The sequence below is a fragment of the Nycticebus coucang genome, chromosome 15 (assembly GCF_027406575.1).
Source record: "Nycticebus coucang isolate mNycCou1 chromosome 15, mNycCou1.pri, whole genome shotgun sequence".
In the NCBI taxonomy this organism is placed as follows: Eukaryota; Metazoa; Chordata; class Mammalia; order Primates; family Lorisidae; genus Nycticebus; species Nycticebus coucang.
This window is the reverse complement of record NC_069794.1, coordinates 9722879-9743690: the sequence shown is the minus strand read 5'-3', so window position 1 is coordinate 9743690 and position 20812 is coordinate 9722879. Positions and strand designations below refer to the sequence as shown.

General features: G+C 38.8%; 1 protein-coding gene across 3 annotated transcripts; it reads right to left on the bottom strand.

The window, feature by feature from the left end:
- Nucleotides 1–362: 362 nt before the first annotated feature.
- POGLUT2 (protein O-glucosyltransferase 2) lies at nucleotides 363–20713 on the bottom strand. 3 transcript variants are annotated; one of them, XM_053564094.1, is made up of 10 exons: nucleotides 20227–20712; nucleotides 18794–18999; nucleotides 17256–17461; nucleotides 16992–17069; nucleotides 14911–15083; nucleotides 14552–14789; nucleotides 12788–12997; nucleotides 11527–11616; nucleotides 9755–9862; nucleotides 363–2013 (listed from the first exon to the last, which is right to left on the bottom strand). In XM_053564094.1, the coding sequence occupies exons 1-10, from the start codon at nucleotides 20406–20408 to the stop codon at nucleotides 1990–1992; spliced, it is 1515 nt and encodes a 504-aa protein (XP_053420069.1). In that variant the 5' UTR covers nucleotides 20409–20712; the 3' UTR covers nucleotides 363–1989. The 3 variants fall into 3 exon arrangements, with proteins under 3 accessions (XP_053420069.1, XP_053420068.1, XP_053420070.1); XM_053564093.1 differs by lacking the exon at nucleotides 363–2013 and adding an exon at nucleotides 8401–8717 and having other exon boundaries at nucleotides 20227–20713; XM_053564095.1 differs by lacking the exon at nucleotides 363–2013 and adding an exon at nucleotides 8401–8624 and having other exon boundaries at nucleotides 20227–20710.
- Between the last annotated feature and the right edge of the window lie 99 nt (nucleotides 20714–20812).

Here is a 20812-nt window from a genome sequence, read left to right as displayed (position 1 = left end):
GGCTCAGTGCCCATAGCACAGTAGTTACGGCGCCACCGACGCTGGCGGGTTTGAACGCGGCCAGGGCCAGCTAAACAATAATGAACAACTGCAACAAAAAATAGCTGGGCATTGTGGTGGGCGACTGTAGTCCCAGCTACTCCGGAGGCTGAGGCAAGAGGATCACTTGAGCCCAAGAGTTTGAGGTTGCTGTGAGCTGGGACGCTACAGCACTCTACTGAGGGTGACATAGTGAGACTCTGTCTCAAATAAAGAAAAGAAAAGAAAACCACCTGTCATTTATCACAAGTGTTTCCTCAAATTACAAAGTCTTAATTAACACTTCCTTAAGGGTCCCGTTTGTACTTTTTAAAACTTTATTTACTTGCCATAAAATTCACTCATTTGAAGTGTACAATTCAGTGATTTCCAGCAATTTCACAACCATTTGTAACCGTCACCATAATCTAATTTTAGAACATTTCCATTAGCTCCAAAAGAAACCTGTGCTCATGTATCCTCACTCACTGTTCCTCCTCTTTGCTCTGGGCACCCACCAACACACTTTGTGTCTCTGTAGATTGGTCTTTTCCAGACATTTCATATAAATGGACTCGTACCGTACAGGACTTTTGTGTCTGGCTTCTTGGCGCCAAGAATAATGTTCTCCAGGTTCATCCATGTCGTGGCGTGCGTCAGCCCTTTGTTGCTTCTCCTATTTTGTTATTTCTCAATAGTATTCAGCAACTTTGTGTATCCATTCACCAGCTGGTGGACGTTTGGATGGTCTCCACTGTGGGGCTGTGATGAATAATACAGCTGCACCATTTGGAGAGACAGAAAGCAGCGCAACAACGGAAACAGATTTGAGGAGGCCAAGCTGCTGGCTGGAGGGAGGAGGCCCAGCATGAGAAATGTAAGGTATGCAGCTCTACAAGCCAGAAGAGGCAAGCAAAAGTTTTCTCCCCTTAAGAGATTCCAGAAGGAACCAGCCTTGCCAGCATCTTGACATTGGCCCAATGAAACTGATATCAGAGTCTGAACTCCAGAACTGTAAAAGAATCTATTTGTCTTGTTTTTGACCACCCCATTTGTGGTAATGTGTCACAGCCATGATAGGAAACTACTCTAAAAGCTTCATTTATGGATCACAATTTGAACATCATGTATTTCACAAGTTATGAAATATTGTTCTTTTGATTTTTTCCAACCACTTCTTACTTTGCAGGCTGAACAAATAGTGGTGATGGCCCAGATTTGGCATGTGGGCTATAGTTGGAAATATCCTAAATTAAATATTAGCACAATTAATTCAGCCATGCGTTAAAGTAATAATATGTGATGACCTTGGAGTTTTAATAATGTTTCACATTTAGAATACTATTAATATAATCCATTACAGACTAATGCAGCAAAAACAAAACAAAATCAACAAAAAACATGAACATGGCAAGAGATGCCCCCAAAATATTTAATAACATATAATGCCCTTCCTATTAAAAAACCTTTAGTTAGTACTAAATTAAAAATTTGATGTTTTAATAGTGGTTGTTTACTATAAACCATGGCCAACATTTTACTTAACAGTGAAAAATCTGGAGCATCTTTGATGACCCATCTAAAGTAGCCATCACTATCCAACCCAGAGGAACAAACCAATTTCTCTCTGTGATACCCTCTTTTTATCTATCGTGATTAATAGTTATCTTGTTTCTTTATTTTTTACTTTTTTATTTTCATTCTTTTTCCAGAATAGAAAGCAACTGCTCACTGTTGGATCCTCAGAGCTTAGTACGATGTCTGCCATATCAGGTACTCAATAAATATTTCTTGAATGATCGTCAGGTTGGCTTGTCCATGGTGCCTAGACACATGATTAAATGTCATTCTATATGTTTCTGTGAAGGTGTTTTTTGATGATGAGATTGACGTTGTTAGTAAACTTTGAGTGAAGTAAATTATCTCCCATAATGTGAGTGGGCCTTATCCAATCAGTTCAGCCTTATCCAATCAGTTAAAAAACTGAACAGAACACTATAAGCAAAGTAAAAGAACCAAAAAGATTGAGAGCCAGCATTCACAGCAAACATAATAACAAAAGATTGATGTTCATAGTACATAAAGTTGAAACAAATCAGTAGGAAAACTTTTTTTAAATTAAAACTTTGATAAAATTACTGAAAAGTTAAAGTAACAAAAATATTTAATTTCTTAAGTAATCAGGAAAATATTTAAAAAACAATTTTTAACTCAAACTGATAAAAATGAAAAAATACTGCCCAGTGGTGTTGAATATACAGGAAAATAGTTAATAAACACTGAGTAGTTAATATTTTATATTGAATATATTCCTGTTGAATATACAGGAAAATAGTTATTAAATATTAATATGCTCTATTAATAGGAATATAGTTTGTACAGTTTCCTGTTTTGCTTGATTTTTATAAATTTAAATTACGTATAACCTTTTGTTCAATATTTTCACTCTTGAGAAATCTACCTCATAGTATTACCAGCAGGAAGCTTCTTTTTGAAAAAGCCAACTAGAAACAGTTCTTCCCACATAATAGAAAGGATGGAGAGGATAAAGTGTTATAATCCGGGTTATTGCTGGACCTCTTATCTGAATTTATGCATCCATGAAAATGTCTGGAAATCTACCTGTTAACAGTGATTCTACTGAGAAGTAGATAGGGATTTGATTCTTTTTATTATGAGCATGTATCACTTTGTCATTCATTTAAAATAAACTATTTTTTAATTTATTTGAGATAATTATGAAAGTATGTACAATGACAGAAAGTATACCCTTCACCCAGCATCTACCATGCCTTATTCAGATTTCATCAGTTACACATGCACTCACTTGTGTGTGTATATAGTTCTATGCAGTTTTATTACGTGTGTACATTTATGTAACCACTACCACAATCAAGATATAGGAGTAATCCATCATCACAAGTGTCCTTCCAGCTACTCCTTTATAGCCATCACTACCACTCTCCTTTTCTATCAAAAATATTTTTAAATTTTTAAAACTTTGGCCAGGCATGGTGGCTCATGCCTGTAATCCCAGCACTCTGAGAGGCCCAGAGCTTGAGCTCAGGGGTTCAAGACTAGCCTGAGCAAGAGTGAGACCCTCTCCCCTGCAAAAATAGCCAGACACTGTGGTGGGTGCCTGTAGTCCCAGCTACTTGGGAGGCAGAGGCAAGAGAATTGCTTGAGCCCAAGAGTCTGAGGTCGCTGTGAGCTGCGATGCCATGGCACTTTTACCAAGGGCAACTAAGTGGGACTCCGTCTCAAAAAAAAATTTTTTTTTTACCTTTATTTTTATTTATGTATTTATTTAGAGACAAGTTCTTGATCTGCCCCCCAGGCTGCAGTGCAGTGGTGTAGTCATAACTCCTGTGCTCAAGCAGTCCTCCCTCCTCAGTCTCCCAAAGAGCTGGGATGACAGCTATGAACTACTGTATCCAGCCCAAGATTCATTTTTAAATGAAATGTAATGTAACAATGAAGTATCATTGAGTGAAAAATTAATTTGTGGGAAAAAAATTTGGGCAAGAAAAAATTTTATATACATTTATATGAGTAAATAAAGTTATTGGTTCATTTTCTCATACTCTAATTCAAATGTTCAAACTGAAAGTCTGGTTCTTAAAACCAGATTTTGAAACTACTCTCAAGAGAGGTGCCAATTTTATCATGCATCAACAGATCCCACATTCCATTTTTAACAGCCAAAGCCAATCCTGACTTTCTCACTGAAATCTCAACTCTCTACATTTAGACTTAAACAAAAGATTTATAAGACAAGCTAAGATGTATTAAAAGCACCTACTTTTTACTTATTTTTAACCACAAGAGGATTGATTGTTCCTTAAAGAATTTCTGCTATGCTAATGTGTCACTCGAGATCCGGAAACACATGGCCATTTGTAGCAGTGGATTAAGATGGCATCCTTCTCAGGATGAAGGAAAAAAAGAGTTGTACAATGGAAAACATGTACCAGAAACTTCTGGAGTTGTTATAATATGGAAAGAAATCCTAAGGATTTATCAGTCACAAAGTGAAAGAAATAACAATTCTTTGCACACTTCGACTGCTAGTTTATACTCTTACTATAATGCAGAGATAGTCTTTCTGCTGATTAAAAACTGTGTAGTATGTTTTGCCTTTTGTCACTATTCTTGTGGAATTGATCTTTGGATATACTATATGCTAGAGTTCGATCTGCTTTTCTTCCATATATGAATGCAAAATTGTCCCAGCTCCATTCACAGAAATGTGCAATCTTTCTCCAACATCTCTCTTCTCTACATGGGTCTGGTACTGTATTTTTTCTATCCCTACACCAATATCACATAGTTTTAAATACTACAGCTTTTAAAAAAAAGTTTTGCCATACAGAGGAGAAAGTCCTCATAATTCATCCTTTATCAAATGTGATTTTTCTTAGACTATGCAGGTCCATATAGTTTCAGAAAAAAAATTGTAAAATTCCACAAGAAACAAGCAGCAGGGCATATTTTGATTAGGATTACATTGACTCTGTATAGCATATGAAGGATAATTGGCAACTTAAAGATTAATTTTGCCCATCTATGGACATATATTCTTTCGATTTAATTTTTTTTTTAACAAATTTCAGTAAAAGGTCTTATCTATTTCTGTTAGATTTAGTTTCTCAAATAAGTACTTCGTAGTTTTCCAAGCTATTCTAAGTACCATCTCATGCATTTTTATTTCATGTTCTGTTACCAGCTGGCATATTGAAATGCAATTGAATTTTATATGCTGGTTTTGCATCTAGCAAATGCCAAATTTTCTTGTTAATTCCAATAATTTATTTGTAGATATATTTGGATTTTCTGTGTACTGAAGCATAGCATCTGCTTTGAATGACAATTTTATTTATTATTTTTCAATCCTTATTCCCATTTATTTTTCTAGACTTACTATGCTAGCTTAGACCTCCAGAACTATGTTGAATGGTAGTGTGCAACAGTAAGAATCCTTATGTTGTTCCTAATTTCAAAGGGACACTTTTAGAACATGTACTGTGTTATAGAGGGGCCCCCCAAAAGGTTTCTCTGAGTCCAAACCTGGCTACCTGTGAAATGTGACTTTATTTAGAAATAGAGTCTTTGCAAATATAATTAAACTTAATGAGATGAGATCATCCTGGTTTTAGGATGGGCCCTAAGTCCAATGATGAGTATCTTTATAAGAGATAGAAAAGAAGATAACGCAGAGATACACAGAGGGGAAGGCCATGTGATGAGAGAGGCGGAGACTAGAGTGATGCCTCTAAAAGCCAACGAACTCTAATAATTGCCAGAAACCCTAGGAGCTGGAAAAGAGGCCTGGAACAGATTCTCTCTCGGAGTCTCCAGGAGGAGCCAACACCACTGATACCTGATTGCAGACTCTGGCCTCCAGATCTGTGAGTGAATAAATTTCTATTGTTTTATGTCACCGATGGCAGTCCTGGCTCAGTGACCCAGGGATAAGGAAGGATTTCTTAAACAAGACTTCAAAGCACTACCCATAACAAAAGATTGATATGTCCTCTACATTAAAATCGTGATCTTTTGAGCAAACACACTGAAATGAAAGTCTAAGACCTGCCATAACGTAGGAGGTATGCAGCATGTACAGCCAACAAAGTAACAGCTCCAAAATGTAGAGGGCGCCAAAAAATACACGTACACATTCTAAGAAAGGAAAAATCTATATTAAAATTGTAATTTTCAAGTAATGTTTAACTTCTGCAATTACAAGATACAGAAGATGCAATATGTAAGATAGAAAACGTTATTGGTATATAATTATTACAATTTTTATAGTGTTTTCCTTTCTCTGTATACTCCTATGAATCCACTAGGATGTCAAACAACTTAGTAGGAAAATGAACCAAAACAGTAACAAAAAACAAACCAGGAATAAAAATTTAAAAATTCTACAGGATAGGGGGCGGCGCCTGTGGCTCAGTCTGTAAGGCGCCGGCCCCATATACCGAGGGTGGCGGGTTCAAACCCGGCCCCGGCCAAACTGCAACAAAAAAATAGCCGGGCGTTGTGGCAGGCGCCTGTAGTCCCAGCTGCTCGGGAGGCTGAGGCCAGAGAATCGCTTAAGCCCAGGAGTTGGAGGTTGCTGTGAGCTGTGTGAGGCCATAAAGTGAGACTCTGTCTCTACAAAAAAAAAAAAAAAAAAAAAATTCTACGGGATAGGCAACATAAATGACTCACAACCAGAGGAAAAGATAGTTAGCCTCAGTAGTAATCAGATAAGTGAAAATGAAAATTAAAACATAATGAGTGAACTTGTTTGATTAGTCTAAAAAAAAAAAAACAACATAATGAATTGTCATTTCATACCAGTCAGACCGTCAAAAAATTTGAAAGTCTGATAGTATCAAATATTAGCTAGGAAGTAAAGTGATTGAAAATCCTGCATAGCCCTGGAAAAAGCATAAATTGCGACACTCAATTTGGAGTCACTTGACATTATCTGGTAAAATTGTAAATGTGTGTTCTTTATAACCCAGTAACACTGTGTCTAAGCAAATGTGGCCAACAAACATGAATAAGAATGCTAAGCATTATTCAAATAGCATTGATTAACACTCCCCCAAACAGGAACAACCCAAATGCATCCTCAAAGGAATAGTAAAATAAAGTGATTATATTCATATGAAATATGGTCTACATATGAAAATGAATGAACTGCCACTATTTGTGTCAATAGGCAAGTGACAATAAAAATGTCTGCTGTAATTTCATTTACACCAATTTTAAAATAGGCTAAACTATGTTGCTTAGGGAAGCATATGTAATTAGTAAAACTATTAAAAAAGCAAAGAAAGCAAGGATTGTTACAGCCATCACAAGAGTGGTTACCTGGGGTCAGGGGAGGAATGTGATAGGATGAGGCACCTTCTAAGGTACCAGCAATGTTCTATTTCTGAACCCAAGTGGTACTGCCAAATAAAAAACAGAGCTGAAAAATAGTTAAAGCAGTAAAAACAGACACTATTCAGTACAGTGCATTGGGGAAAGGAAAACTCAGTATAGAATCAGGCTCAATTTTAAATACAGAGTGATGAAATGGGCATTTATAGCCAAGGAGTATGGATGGAAAATTACAGAGGAAGTAACAGGGATAACAGAGATTCTGGCTCTATAGACCTAAAAGATCCTTGCTGAAAACAGGCCAGTGTGATCAGAAGTCATCTGGGTGATGATGAGGAAGAGGAACTGATTAGGTGTGTGCAGTGATCAGATAAGGAGGTTGGGGGATATTGATAAGCCTTAGCAGGGTTCTTGCTAAAACTGGATTTTACAAAGCAGTGCATGAAATAGGCCTAGGAGAAGGTTCAGGAGCCTGAGCAAAGTTTGGTCAAGCAAAGAACGTCTGTCAGTAGTTACATGGATTTTCTAATAATGGTTTTTAAACTGTGGATATATATTTTGTTCTTCTGTATGCATATTTGATAATTTAAACAATGCATGAGATTATTTAACTGGAAGATAGGTAAAAGGGAGAATATTAGGTAAGGGAATTTGTAACAAATCTTATGTGGTTCTGTGTTAGGATTTCTAGCTGCATTTCAAAGTGATTTTCATTCATCCTTCACTCATTCAGTATTTTTTCAGCCTTTCTAGTTACAGGCACCCTATTAAGAGTGAACAACCCAGAAGAAAAGCATGGTTTCTGCAGTCAGGGTGCTTAAAATCTGGTAAGAGAGACAGAGGTAATGAATAAGCAGCGCACGGTGATGTGAATGCAATGACACAGGAGTGCAGGGGAGAAGATTCCAGGTGAGCAGTGGCATTCCAGACCCAGGGAAAGGCAGGCACCAGGAAGGTAAGGAAAGAGGCGCTGAAGGACTGGGAGGGGGTTGGCTGGTTTAGCTAGACCAGGGTGTTCACCATAGGAGGTGCTGAGAGATTTGACTAAAGATACAGGCAGAGGCCAGATAACAACGTTACAGCGGTTCTCAACCCTGTGGGTCGCAACCCTTTTGGGGGTTGAATGACCCTTTCAGAAGGGTCACCTAAGACCATACTGCATATCAGATATTTACATTATGATTCATAACAGTAGCAAAATTACAGTTATGAAGTAGCAATGAAAATAATTTTATGGTTGGGGGTCACCACAACATGAGGAACTGTATTAAAGGGTCGCAGCATTAGGAAGGTTGAGAACCACTGGCTTACTATGATGTGTTCGTTAAGTTTGGCTGTGAGTGGCTGAGTATCGGCAATAATAATGGCTTAAAGGAGATGGGGTCTATTGTTCTGTCACATCAAGACTGTGCAGGAATCTAGGCTGCTGTGAGTCAAGGACCCTGATTCCCTCTCCTTTCACTGTTCCATGTTTCAAACATAGATAATAAGTAGTACAACACATATCTTTAAAATAAAGGTGGATTTATTATAAAAATTTTTAAATGTGCTTTAAAGGAAAGTCATGAGAATACTGTGCAATAGGTAGAAACATATCTTCATAATCCAGACAATTTCATACTGTCATGGAATTAATACTTAAACAACATTCTTCTTTTCAGTTAAGAAGAGTCTTCTGAGCACCATAATTTGAATAAAAGGAATTTTGTATGTCAGAGTTCATCTTTGGTCTGCAATGAAGAAGCAAAATATTTACAGCCACCAAGAAGTCTTGTCTTGGTGGAATTTGTCTGAAGGAATTGATATTCTTTTGACATATCTGTCTGAAGGAATTGACATATATATTTTATCTGAAGGAATTGACATATATATTTTATCTGAAGGAATTGACATTCCCTCAGACAAAAATATAACCACAATCAAAACAACAATCCCCCACCACACCATGTCTTTATTTAAAAATACACACACAATCCAATGACAATAGACTGGATTTAGCTTTCCTCTAACCCAGCCAGATGATTCTAAGCTTAATTCTTTTTCGGGCTCAGTTTTGTTTACTATTTATGATGACGTCAAAGGTCCTTTTTACCTTACATGTCCAGATGTGAGTCTGACTTTTATAAATAAAATCCCTATGTGGTGGTATTAACAGAGACTATTTTTAAATGAATTTGGTGCTTTAAATAATCATGGTTGTACATTTTTTCTTCTCTAAATTGGGATGATGAACTTTACCAAACCTATTTCACGAGGCAATGAGAGCATCAGGTGATACATGTGAAAGTACTTTTCAAATTGTAATTGTCTATTCAAATACCATGTGATATGAATTCTCACATTAAAAAAGGCTTTCCTCAAGGCTAGGCAGTGGCACAAGCCTGGAATCTGAAAACTTTGGGAGCCATGGATGGATATTCACTTGAGATCAGCCTGAGCAGCAACAAGCAAGATCCCTTCTCTACAAAAATACAAAAATTAGTTGGGTGTGTTGATGCTTCCCTGTAGTCCCAGCTACATGGGAGGCTGAGGCAGGAGGATCATTTGAGCCCAGGAGATTGAGGTTGCTGTGAGCTATGCTGATGCCACTGCACTCTAGCCCAGGCAACAGAGTGAAACCCTGCCTCACAAAAAAAAAGAAAAGGCTTCCCTCAGCTTTACCAGGGAACTACCATGTCTTCTCACTTCACTGCATTTTTATCATCTAATATATCTCTCTCTCTAATAGACTGAATTGCTTGGAGACCTCAGGAGGAATTCAGATACTTTTTACCTGATTGAGTGACTATAGGAAAAAATGCAAATTTAGCTCAGTGTTAGTTCTTACTCTGACACTAGCCAGAAGGGCAGTTCTGGTTACCTTTTTCCTATGGCACGTGCAAGGAAAGAGGTCGTCCTCGGTCTGTGGTTCTACCCTTTTCATACCATCTCGGATCTGGGGCTCACTCACTTGTAAATTGGCATATTCCTGTTTAAGCAACAATACAAAAGCATTCCTTACACAAAGTACATTCACCAAATCAGACATGCTGGAATTTACAAAGGCTATGATCTGCTTAATTCATGTGTGCTCTGCAAAGCCATCCATACCTATCCATTTAAACTCCCAAATAACAGAGCTTCTGAGGAGGGGCTCTCCTTTGAACTCTGCCTCTTCCTAACAGAACCTCTCACTATTTTATCCTAAATTTATCTGACTTATATATGTGTATATTTTAATCACTTTTTGCCTTATAGTAAAAACAATTTTGCATACAATCTTCCCTTGACTGAGAATTTGGGCACAGGGACTCTTAGCTTTCCTTGTCTTGGCTTTCATGAGTGCAATCATCCTCGTCACTTACTATGTTCTTACTCTGGGTGGGGCACTACGCTAACCAGTTATGTTAGCTGAAGGAATGAACACTGCCCGTGTATCTTTAGAAATCTAGGTAGTAAGTCCCCCTAGTTCACTGATTTCACATGGTTTACCTCTGCATCCCTCCATCAAGGGAAGGTTACAAAATGGGGAGGGCCAATACAGTCAATAACAGAGCAAACTGTTCTAGAGCAGAGCCTTGGAGATGGGCTCAGTATCGTTTTTTTTTTTTTTTTTTTTTTTTGTGGTTTTTGGCCAGGGCTGGGTTTGAACCCACCACCTCTGGCATATGGGACCAGTGCCCTACTCCTTGAGCCACAGGCGCCGTCCAGGGCTCAGTATCGTAATTAATGAGTTAAAAAAATCTTAATTCAGATTTAGTACTATTATTAGCAAATAACTTACTACTACATTAAAAAAAAAATGCCTTTTGGGCGGCACCTGTGGCTCAGTGAATAGGGCGCTGGCCTCAGATACCGAGGGTGGCAGGTTCGAACCCAGCGCTGGCCAAACTGCAACAAAAAAATAGCTGGGCATTGTGGCGGGCACCTGTAGTCCCAGCTACTTGGGAAGCTGAGGCAAGAGAATTGCTTAAGCCCAAGAGATGGAGGTTGCTGTGAGCTGTGATGCCACAGCACTCTACTGAGGGCGACAAAGTGATTCTTGTCTCTAAAAAAAAAAAAAATGCCAGGCAGCACTTGTGGCTCAAAGGAGTAGGTTGCCGGCCCCATATGCCAGAGATGGTGGATTCAAACCCAGCCCCGGCCAAAAACTGCAAAAAAAAAAAAAAAAAGAAGTGCCTTTTAAATTGTTAGAGATGATTACAACTCCTAAATGCTTGGGCCCATGGAAATACATTCTAAGAGAAATCATGGCTCATGTAGGGTCAGGACAAGAGGCCTAAATACACCTTGCACTATTCAGACAAAGAAATGGCAAGGCAGTATCAACAACAACAACAAAAAAAAAGGAGAGAGAGAAAATACAAATCCATGCACAATAACTTTGCAGGCTCACTAGGCCAATTTTATAACCACATACGACATAGTTCTACTATTGATACTTTTCACTTGCTGTCGTAATATTCTCTATTGGCTAATCTTGTGGTTTTCAACTATTTTTTATTATTATTTAATATGTGTCCCTGATTTTCACCCACAGAGGAACATCTATCTCCTTATATTAATATACTTTTAGAAATTAAGTGAAATATTACTTGTTCTTAACATGCCCAGTCTGTAATTTATATGATTATTTTGTTGGAAAATACTGACCTGGAAAAGTTTGAAATAATAACAGAATATGTCATCACCCATGAGATTGTCTCTTGCAAATTCTTGTCCTGCTTTGGCTATCTTTTTTGCCTATGGAAACAAAAAAGATCCCTTAATAGAATATATTTTTTCCCTCTAGCAGACATATGAAAACTGATCTTGAGATTAACTGCACAGTAGGACAATAGTGGAAAACATATCTTTGGGGATAGTTTTATGTTATGAAAAGAATATTTAACAGAGTATTATTTGCTCAAGTCAAAGGGAGTTTTGAATTATGGGTATATATGGTCACACAGAGTGGAAAAGTGGACATTGGAAACTAAGAAGGAGCTAAGGTGGAAGGGCAGGAGAGAGGCGAGGGATCAAAAATTACCTGTCAGATACAATGGAAACTATCTAAGCAACTGGCACACTAAAAGCCCAGACTTCACATACTACGATTCATCCAAGTAACAAAAACAGCTGTACCTCTGAAATCTATCAAAATGTTAAAACATTTTCGAAAAAGGTTGGTTTTTAAGACTGGAATGTTTGAGAAGTCATACCGAGCCTACTAGGATTAAGCCTCTCTTAGAGAAGTAGCAATGACTTGTAAAGTAAATGTGAGATGAAGCTGAATATGTGGTCTTCACAATTTTCAGCAGGCAACTAGGTTCAGGTTTTTTCCCCACGATCCCTCACTTTAATCCACAGCACAGTGATTCCTCCCTCTAGACCAGTGATTTTCAACGGTGTGTCACAGCACAATGGTGTGCTCAGAGAGGATCTGAGGTGTGCCGCAAACATTTTTAAAAATCATTGTTTTCGAAAGAAGTTCATATCACAGTAAGTATATTCTTTTCTTTTATTTTTTACTCCTTTTTTTGATCAACATAATTTAAGCGTGCCGCAGAAAGTTAACTATAGGTTCAAGTGTGTTGTGAGATAAAAAAGGTTGAAAAAAATACTGTGCTAGACTGACCATCTTACTTTCATACTACCTGTAGAAGCAGTGCTTGCAGCTTGAAACCAATCCAACGGACAGAGAAAGTGTTACCGAGGGCAAGGTTCGGCTTTTTGTTTCATGTGCAGAGTGGACAGTTATTCCAAGACACAATCCTAAGGGACAGCTGCGCTATCCTTGGGCAGGCAGCTCCCCATTTACAGGTAAAAGTCTCTATGTGGGCTTGCTGGACACTCTCCCAGTACAAGCCTTTTCGGTTGGACCTGTTACCTCTGGGTACAAGTAGAAGGAAGCCTTTGAGGAGACTGACCCTACCTCTTCATCGTGATCTTTTGCCCATTTAAGGTTTTCCAGCAGATCACTCAGGTTGCTTTTAACTGGAATGTAGTGTTTCCAGGGCTGCAGCTCATTGTAAAAGTGTTCATAGTAGATGGAGTCCTGCTTCAGCACAACGCTGTCACCAACCAGCAGGTATGGCAGACGATAAGCTGCCACAGTGCCATCGATATTGATTTGGTACTTATGCTGCAAAACAGTGGTAAAGTACAAGAATCTATTCAGTTTTCTTTTCTCCACTCTCTTTATGCTCCTCTCCGTTCCACACATTGAATTCTTGCCATCCTCAGACATAAGTGGGCTAGATTCTGCTCTCTGCCTGTGCCATTTAATAAGTGCTGTTATGAAACAGGTGGATCTAGAGCTATACCATTGTTTTTATGGGCTCCTAAATTTCACAAAGGGGGAAATAAATCTAATGTCAAAGCAGCTAATAAAATATCAGAACTGTTGTCCTAATGCTACAACATAAGGAAAGATGAATTTATTTGTAACTTTGTAATTCCTCAAGTGGTTTAATGATTGCACATATGCACCTGACAACATATTGTTTTTGTTTTTTTTTTGCAGTTTTTGGCGGAGGCTGGGTTTGAACCTGCCACTTCCGGCATATAGAGCCAGCACCCTACCCCTTTGAGCCACAGGAGCCACCCAACATATTCTTGACCATGTTAATCGTAGTTTTTAAGTGCCAGATGGCCACACATATGTCTTAAGGAAATCAGCATGCTCTGGGGCAAGAACATCTTATGACTAAAAGGATTCATAGGGCTATGGTGGTAATCAATAGCTTTTAGCTGGAGAAAATTCAACAGGCAGGAATAAAGCCAAGACAAGCGGTAACACCCTTCCCCTGAGGAGGTAACAATCACTTACACGTAAACTAAATGCAACATGAAACTTAATGCATTGCCTTCACAGTTTTTAGGAATTAGGTTCATGCTTATTTCATGTAATCCCTCATTTTAATCCACATCTAGATGGCCTGCATTTGTTCTCTTTGACTATGATAATTTCTTTCAAAAATCTTTGAGATATGCATGTGGAAAAAACATAGACAACTCAACTTACAGCATTCTACCTCCACATAATGCATCCAAAGAAAACCTGGCCTTCTACAGGGCAGACAACTTGCTAATCATTTGCCTTCCACGTGTACCGAGGACGTTTTGACCTTTTGCCCACCTTTCTCTCTACCATGTGGGACCTCAAGAACCACCCACTAGTCTAAAGAGCAGGGCTCTGCCCACTGCCTTAAAAAGGGATAAGTCAGAAGAAGGATTACACCCTGGGAAATATAAGCAATCCAATTCAGAAAGTGATCCCTACCCCAGAATTCCCAGGCAGAACATTTGGATAAGTATCCAGTCATTCCCCACCAAAAGGCCTGGTAAGAAACAACTGCTTCATATCTTCTTTAGTCTGTTGAGATAACACGGCTCTGGAGAAAAATATTTGTAAAATGACTTAAATGTACTTACTAATAAAAAAGTATTTGGAGCTTATCTTGAGAGTTTCAGCTACACAGGCTCCAAGCTGCCTTGGCACATATTTAGTATCAGGACTGGGCAGTGAGTACAGCTCAGGTCTAGTTCCCAGACCTCTGTGCCTTTATATTCATTAAGTTTTGTGCTCAACTCTCCCACCCACTGGAATTTATAGGCCTCAATTTCTCTTCCTCCAAGCATTATTTACACATATATTGGAAAATAGAAAAAGGACTGGCCACTGATGATGTCATACCTTGAAGAAATCAAAAAACGAAATGTGTTTCACAATGGGACCATACAGGTTTTCATCATGTTTAAAGAAGAAAAAGTTGGTGAAAGCAGCATCTATAAGTTCCGGGTGTTTTCTACTGAGTTTAACCAGCTCGAGTCTCTCTTTTCTGCTGTCTCGCCCTCTCCAGAGAGCTGTGGAGTTTTTGCTTTCCCAGGGAGGACCCGTGTTAGCTTGCACAGACATCATATCCAGACTTACTCTAGAAGACAGAAAGTGCAACAGATTTTCCTCCCAAACCATCATGTCACAAAAGCTGTTGGAAAAGAACTCACCAAAGAAAGAAAACCAAGGCTCTGGGTCAACCCTGATCCATCTCTCACCGGCCCATGGTTTCTAGAACAGAGTCAGTCAAGTCATAGGTGGGCATCACAATATCCTTGGAATCCGTGGAGCCACACCAGGAAAAGATTGGATGGATGTTATAATTGGATTTCTTTTTTTCCAAAGGCCAGTCTCCTAAGTTAACAAAAAACTCCACATCTGGCATCTTCACCTAAAAGAAAGGAAGTAAAAAGCCTATTCAGATTTCTTGCATTGGATAATATGATACCTTATGTTTATCAATTTAGATTAGACATTGCACCAAAAGAAGGCCTAACTTTACAACTTTCAGGTAATGATAATTACCCCAGTTTGAATAGTGGATAATTTTTCAGAATTTAGTTTTACACAGTATAGAAGTATTTTAGGTTTCCTACAAAGGGATGAAATGATAAAAGTAACCGCTGTTCTACTACTACCAAGAGATTTCCTCTCTAGGAGGAAGAAAATGACTGAAAAATAATTTAAAAATGGCACTTAGGACTCCAATCCTATTTTCTTATTACTGAGCCAGATGCTTCTATTTTAGACGTATTAACCAGGTAGGCAGCAAGACCAGAGTTTCAATTCAGGAAGCCCAACACCAAGGCCAGCACAGTAACTTTTAAGCTGTGCCACCCCTACTGATAAATGGTATGAACATGTTGAAGGAATCTGTTTTATTTAGCTACAGAATATGCTTTTAATATTTGTAAAATAAGAGATATATCTTTTTTTTTTCTTTGAGACAGAGTCTCAGGCTATTGCCCTAGACAGAGTGCTGTGGTATCATAGCTCACAGCAACCTCCAAGTCTTGGGCTTTAAGTGATCATTTTGTCTCAGTTTTTTCTATTTTTAGTAGAGACTGGAGTCTCGCTTTTTTCTCAGGCTGGTCTCAAACCTGTGAGCTCAAGCAATCCACCCGCCTCGGCCTCCTCGGATTATAGGTGTGAGGCCTCACACCTCGGATTATAGGTGTGAGCCACCGCACCTGGCCAATGAGAGATATATTTTTTTAGGGCAATATTTATGTTGATCAGTCTGAGAAGCACCTTGAGAAACTGGAGCCCTAAAGAACATTCCATAGTTTTCCATGGATTGACATAGATGAACGATAAAAATTTGTCAGTACTCTGATGTCTTAGCTGAAAGGAGGCATAATATTGATGCTACATAACTACCTAAATTCAGACTTAACCGCCTGTAAGTGCTCTGCAATCTCAAAAAGAAAGTTACTATAATTCCTCATGAGTAATTCCATCATGATATATACATAAATTATTCAATCGATAAATATTATGATAGATTATAAATAAATATATAATTGGCAAAAATGTTGCTTCAGTTTCTCATATGAGCCATTTTAACATTACTGTCAGATTATTCCACTAGAACCCTGCCAAAGCACCTTATACCAAGGAATAGTATTCATTATAAAGCAATCTTCTTTGGAGTCAAAGTAGGTTTAGTGCCAAAATAGTTTTATTGCAAGACATTTTATTTACTCTATTGAGCATTATTACGGTTGAATTGTGTCTGTGAAAAAGATATGCTGAAGCCCTAAACCCTAGTATCTCAGAATGATCTTATTTGGAAATAGGGCTTCTGCAGGCATAATTAGTTAAGATGAGGTCATGGTGGGCTGTTAATCCAAGATGGCCAGTGTCCTTATGAAAAGTGGAGAAGAGACACGGAGACAAAGACACAGGAGGCCATGTGATGGCAGAGGCTGGAGGCTGTGCAGCTGCAAGCCAGGGGACACTAAGCCTGAAACCCTCTGCTAGAAGCTAGGAAGTGGCACTGAAGGATGGTACCCAGAATCTCAGAGGGAGTCTGGCCCTTCTAACACTTTGATGTTGGATGTTGGACTCCAGAAGTGCAAGAGACTAAATCTCTGCTATTTGAAGCCACCAAATTTGTAGTACTTTGTCACAGCAACCCTAAGAAACTAACACAGGCATCCTATGTGACACAAAACTTCAGAATAGCATTATAAGATGGCTCCAGAATAGAACACCACAGGTATTGTTATTTTTGCATTTTGAAAAATTATGTCACAAAACCTGGGCTTAAATTATGTATCTGAAAGAAAATACATACCTTTCTAGTCAAAGAAAGTAGTATGGCATCCATGAAAATTCTAAAACCTACATGTTCACCGTGAGTCTTGATATAAACCTAAAAGAGAATTTAACACATATTATGTAAGTCTAAAAATCCTGGAGGACTTCACTGAGGAAAAGCTTGTCACAGTGATCCTCAGTAGGATGATATTTACTAAAACCATATAGCTCATTATAGCTACATGTCAAAACAAACAAAAATCACCAGAACAAACCGGCAAACCTCAGTCACATTTTGTACCTTGTTATCCTTCAAGGTGTAATGACACAAGCTCTGCCTCTGTCCAAATCTTTTCGGAATTTCTGTTGCAATCTTTTCTGGATTGACAATAGGGAAATGTGCCAGATCTTGCTGAATCTGGGTAATGGTTTCTGGGCAGTCCATCTCTTGCAGCCAGGCTTCACTGTCTTCCACAGGACAGTCACAATTCTCATGGTAAACTGGCCCTATTTACATGTAAATAACAAAGTACCATGGTAATTATTTTACTCAGTATTTGAAACATGTTAAAAAAAAAACAAAACCCAAAATACGCCATGCATGGTGGCTCACACCTGTAATCCTAGCACTCTGGGAGGCTGAGGCAGGAGGATCCCTTGAGATCACGAGTTCAAGACCAACCTGAGCCAGAGCAAAATCTCATCTCAGAAAACAAAACAAAACAAAACATAGCAGGGCATTGTGGCAGGCACCTGTAGTCCCAGCTACCTGGGAGGCTGAGCCAAAAGAATCACTGACGCCCAAGAGTTCGAGTTGCTGTGGGCTATGACACCATGGTACTCTACCAAGAGTGATTAAAAAAAAGTAAAAAGAAATCCTACTATCCTTAAAAAAAAAAAAAAAAAAAAAATTAGAAAGAAATAAAGGTAATCCTCAAAAACATCCATTTCATTAATTTTATAAGTTAATTATATATTTATAGAAATACTATTAACAGGGCAGCGCCTGTGGCTCAAGGAGTAGGGCGCCGGTCCCATATGCCAGAGGTGGCGGGTTCAAACCTAGCCCTGGCCAAAAACCAAAAAAAAAGAAATACTATTAACAATATAGCGGCATCTGAACTGAGAATTTTTTACTGACATTCCTTTCTGTAATTTTCAGATCTGCCCTTGACCCAGTAGTTGACAAGGGAATATCTTTTCAAGGTTAGCAGATTGTACTGTACCATGTGTTCCTAGTAGAACATAGGAAAGAAATCAAAGTTTTACAAAAATGTTTACCTTTCTTGGGGGTGGGAGAAGGGACAGAAGATTCCTGCCTTTGTACATACACTTTGTTATATCCCTTCCCCACTGTTTTGGTGTACTGTCTCCTGTGAGAGGGAGGAGATGGCTCTAGGCAACAAAGCTATATTCTCATCCGATACAAGAACACATTAGAGCATTTCTCTGGAAAAATGACACCGGCACAAAGATCAAAAACAACAGTCACCACCCCTCCTTCAAGCCATCTCCTTTCCTGAATTGATCTACCAAATTTCAATAACACTTATCAGTTTCTCAAGTTACGTATGTCCCATTAAGAAAATATCATATATGACCATACACACAACTTGATAATTCTTGTCTTCAGGGAGCAAATTCTCTATTAATAAGTTCCTTGCTCTTTAGTGAATTACAATTTCTATTCAAATCTAGAATTTCTTTTTTTTCCCTGACTCCTAATTTAGCTTTCAAGTAGGAAAAAAAAAAAAAATCATGGTAAGTTGTTTTTAATGATAGAATGGTGTGTGTTATTATATTCAAATACTGCTGTTATAAAATTATGTTCCAAATTACCTTTTAAAATATATGGGGATTGGGCCACATGTTGACCTTGGAATTTAACTTCTATCTTCAGATTTCTATAGCTTGCATACATTCTGTATCTTACTATGAAGGACCCATCCTTTCGGTCTAAAACCTGGACTCCGACTCTAGTGAATTGTTCCTCTGGTGCTGAGATTTTCACTTGGAACACTTTTTCACCCGGAGAAGATGTAAATCTGTGAGGGGAAGAGCAATAAGACATAAAGATTATTTAAAGGAACAAAGCACATACAAAGTATGCTCTTCAGTCTGGAAACGTTACTATTATCCTCCACATTCTTCCTTTAACATAGGATTGTACCTTCTTTTTTATACTTGTAGTACTGAAATGAATAGAATGAATCAGAGATTTTTTTTTTAAAAGAGGAAAATAGTTTCATTACATAATCACAAGGAAATACATTAAGACTATTAACCTTTATAAGCACAGAACATACGCATTTCATATATAAGAATATTCTCATCAATCTACTATTTCTTTCATGCCCATCACATCTAGAAATTTGTGATCAAATGGTGCCTCTGAAGAAAATGATTTTATTTTTCAAAATCTCTGCCAATGGTTCTTCAAAATATCAGTATTATAAATCACGTTTAGCCATGGGCAAAAACGAAGTCGGTAGTTATCACCTTAGCGACACTTTATTTGGAGCTGATGTTCTTGTTAAGATATTTAGTTTCCCAGTTATTGTATTTACAGCCAAATGAGAAAATTTACAATCTTCCTTCTCTTTGCTTTGAAAATCTTTCTATTCCAAGATTTTCTTCCCCTTCCAACATATACAGGTCCAGCATCCACCAATAATGACAGTCACTTCAGAAGTATTTGAATTATAAAAATAAATGTTAATTTAATGGATTTATTAGGACAAAATAAGTGTTTGTTAAAAGTATGTAGGAGATTTAAACTTTGATACCTTCCCTCCAAAAGCTGAAGTTTCAAGGAGTACTTCACTTTTCTTTTTGAGTTTCAAAACATGCGCACCTGCAGATGTCTACCGGGAGGCTGATGGGGAGCAGCACTAGAGAACGATGAGACCCGGGTCTCTAACAATGGGGGTGAATTGCTTTCAACAGCTATGTGAAAAGTGTGTAGGAACAGCATTTCCAGCAAAGCAGAGGGGTTTTGTCTTGCCCCAATAACGAGGGAGTCCCTATAGAAATAGCTAGGAGAACAGTTATTGTGTTCTATATTCCATGTATAGTATTATTCACAATTATTTCCATAGCTGCAGAGCAAATCTGATTGGGACAGGGGACATTTTTAAAACCAGATGCGGATAGCCCCAAATATCCTGGAGTTCAACTGCTAGGGAGAAACGAGTTCTTGGAGAGAAGAGTTGAAGGGAGATGAGAGTGTTGACTGCGATTCAAAATAGTTGAGGGGCCGTTTCTCGACTTACCTGTTCCCTAATGTATCCACCGCCTGAATATAGAAATAGCGGGCAGGGAGGACGACATTCGCTTTTAGCCCGGGTCCCCATATTTCGCTCTTCTCCCGGCTCAGTCGCCTCTCTTCGCCGGTCTCGGCAAGCGCTGGCACAGTCCCCAGAAAGAAGCAGTAAAGCAGCAAAGTACTGAACATTTACAAGACGGACTCTCTAAATGGTTCACGGATAAATGAAGTATAAGAGGCGGGACGGAACCAGCAGAGGCACGTTGGCGGGTCACAGCAGCAAACACAGCTCCGCAGCCCGCAGCGTGTCGCCTGATGTGCAGGGCAGGCGCGCGGGTCTCCACCGTCCCAAGGAAAATCACAACCGGAGCCTTGGCACGTCCAGGAGAAGGATGCAAATCGCGCTGCTGAAATGGGCAAGAACCGGGGTGCTCCTTTTTCTCCGGACGATGACAAACTTATGCTGCTTCTGGCGCTGGAGCATCATTTGAGGGCGAATCCGTCTCAGAGTCCAGCCAAGGTGTAGGGCGAGGGGATTGGCCCGTGTGTCCGGCCAGGCTGAGTAAGGCCTTCTCCAAGTGGATGGCGGAAGG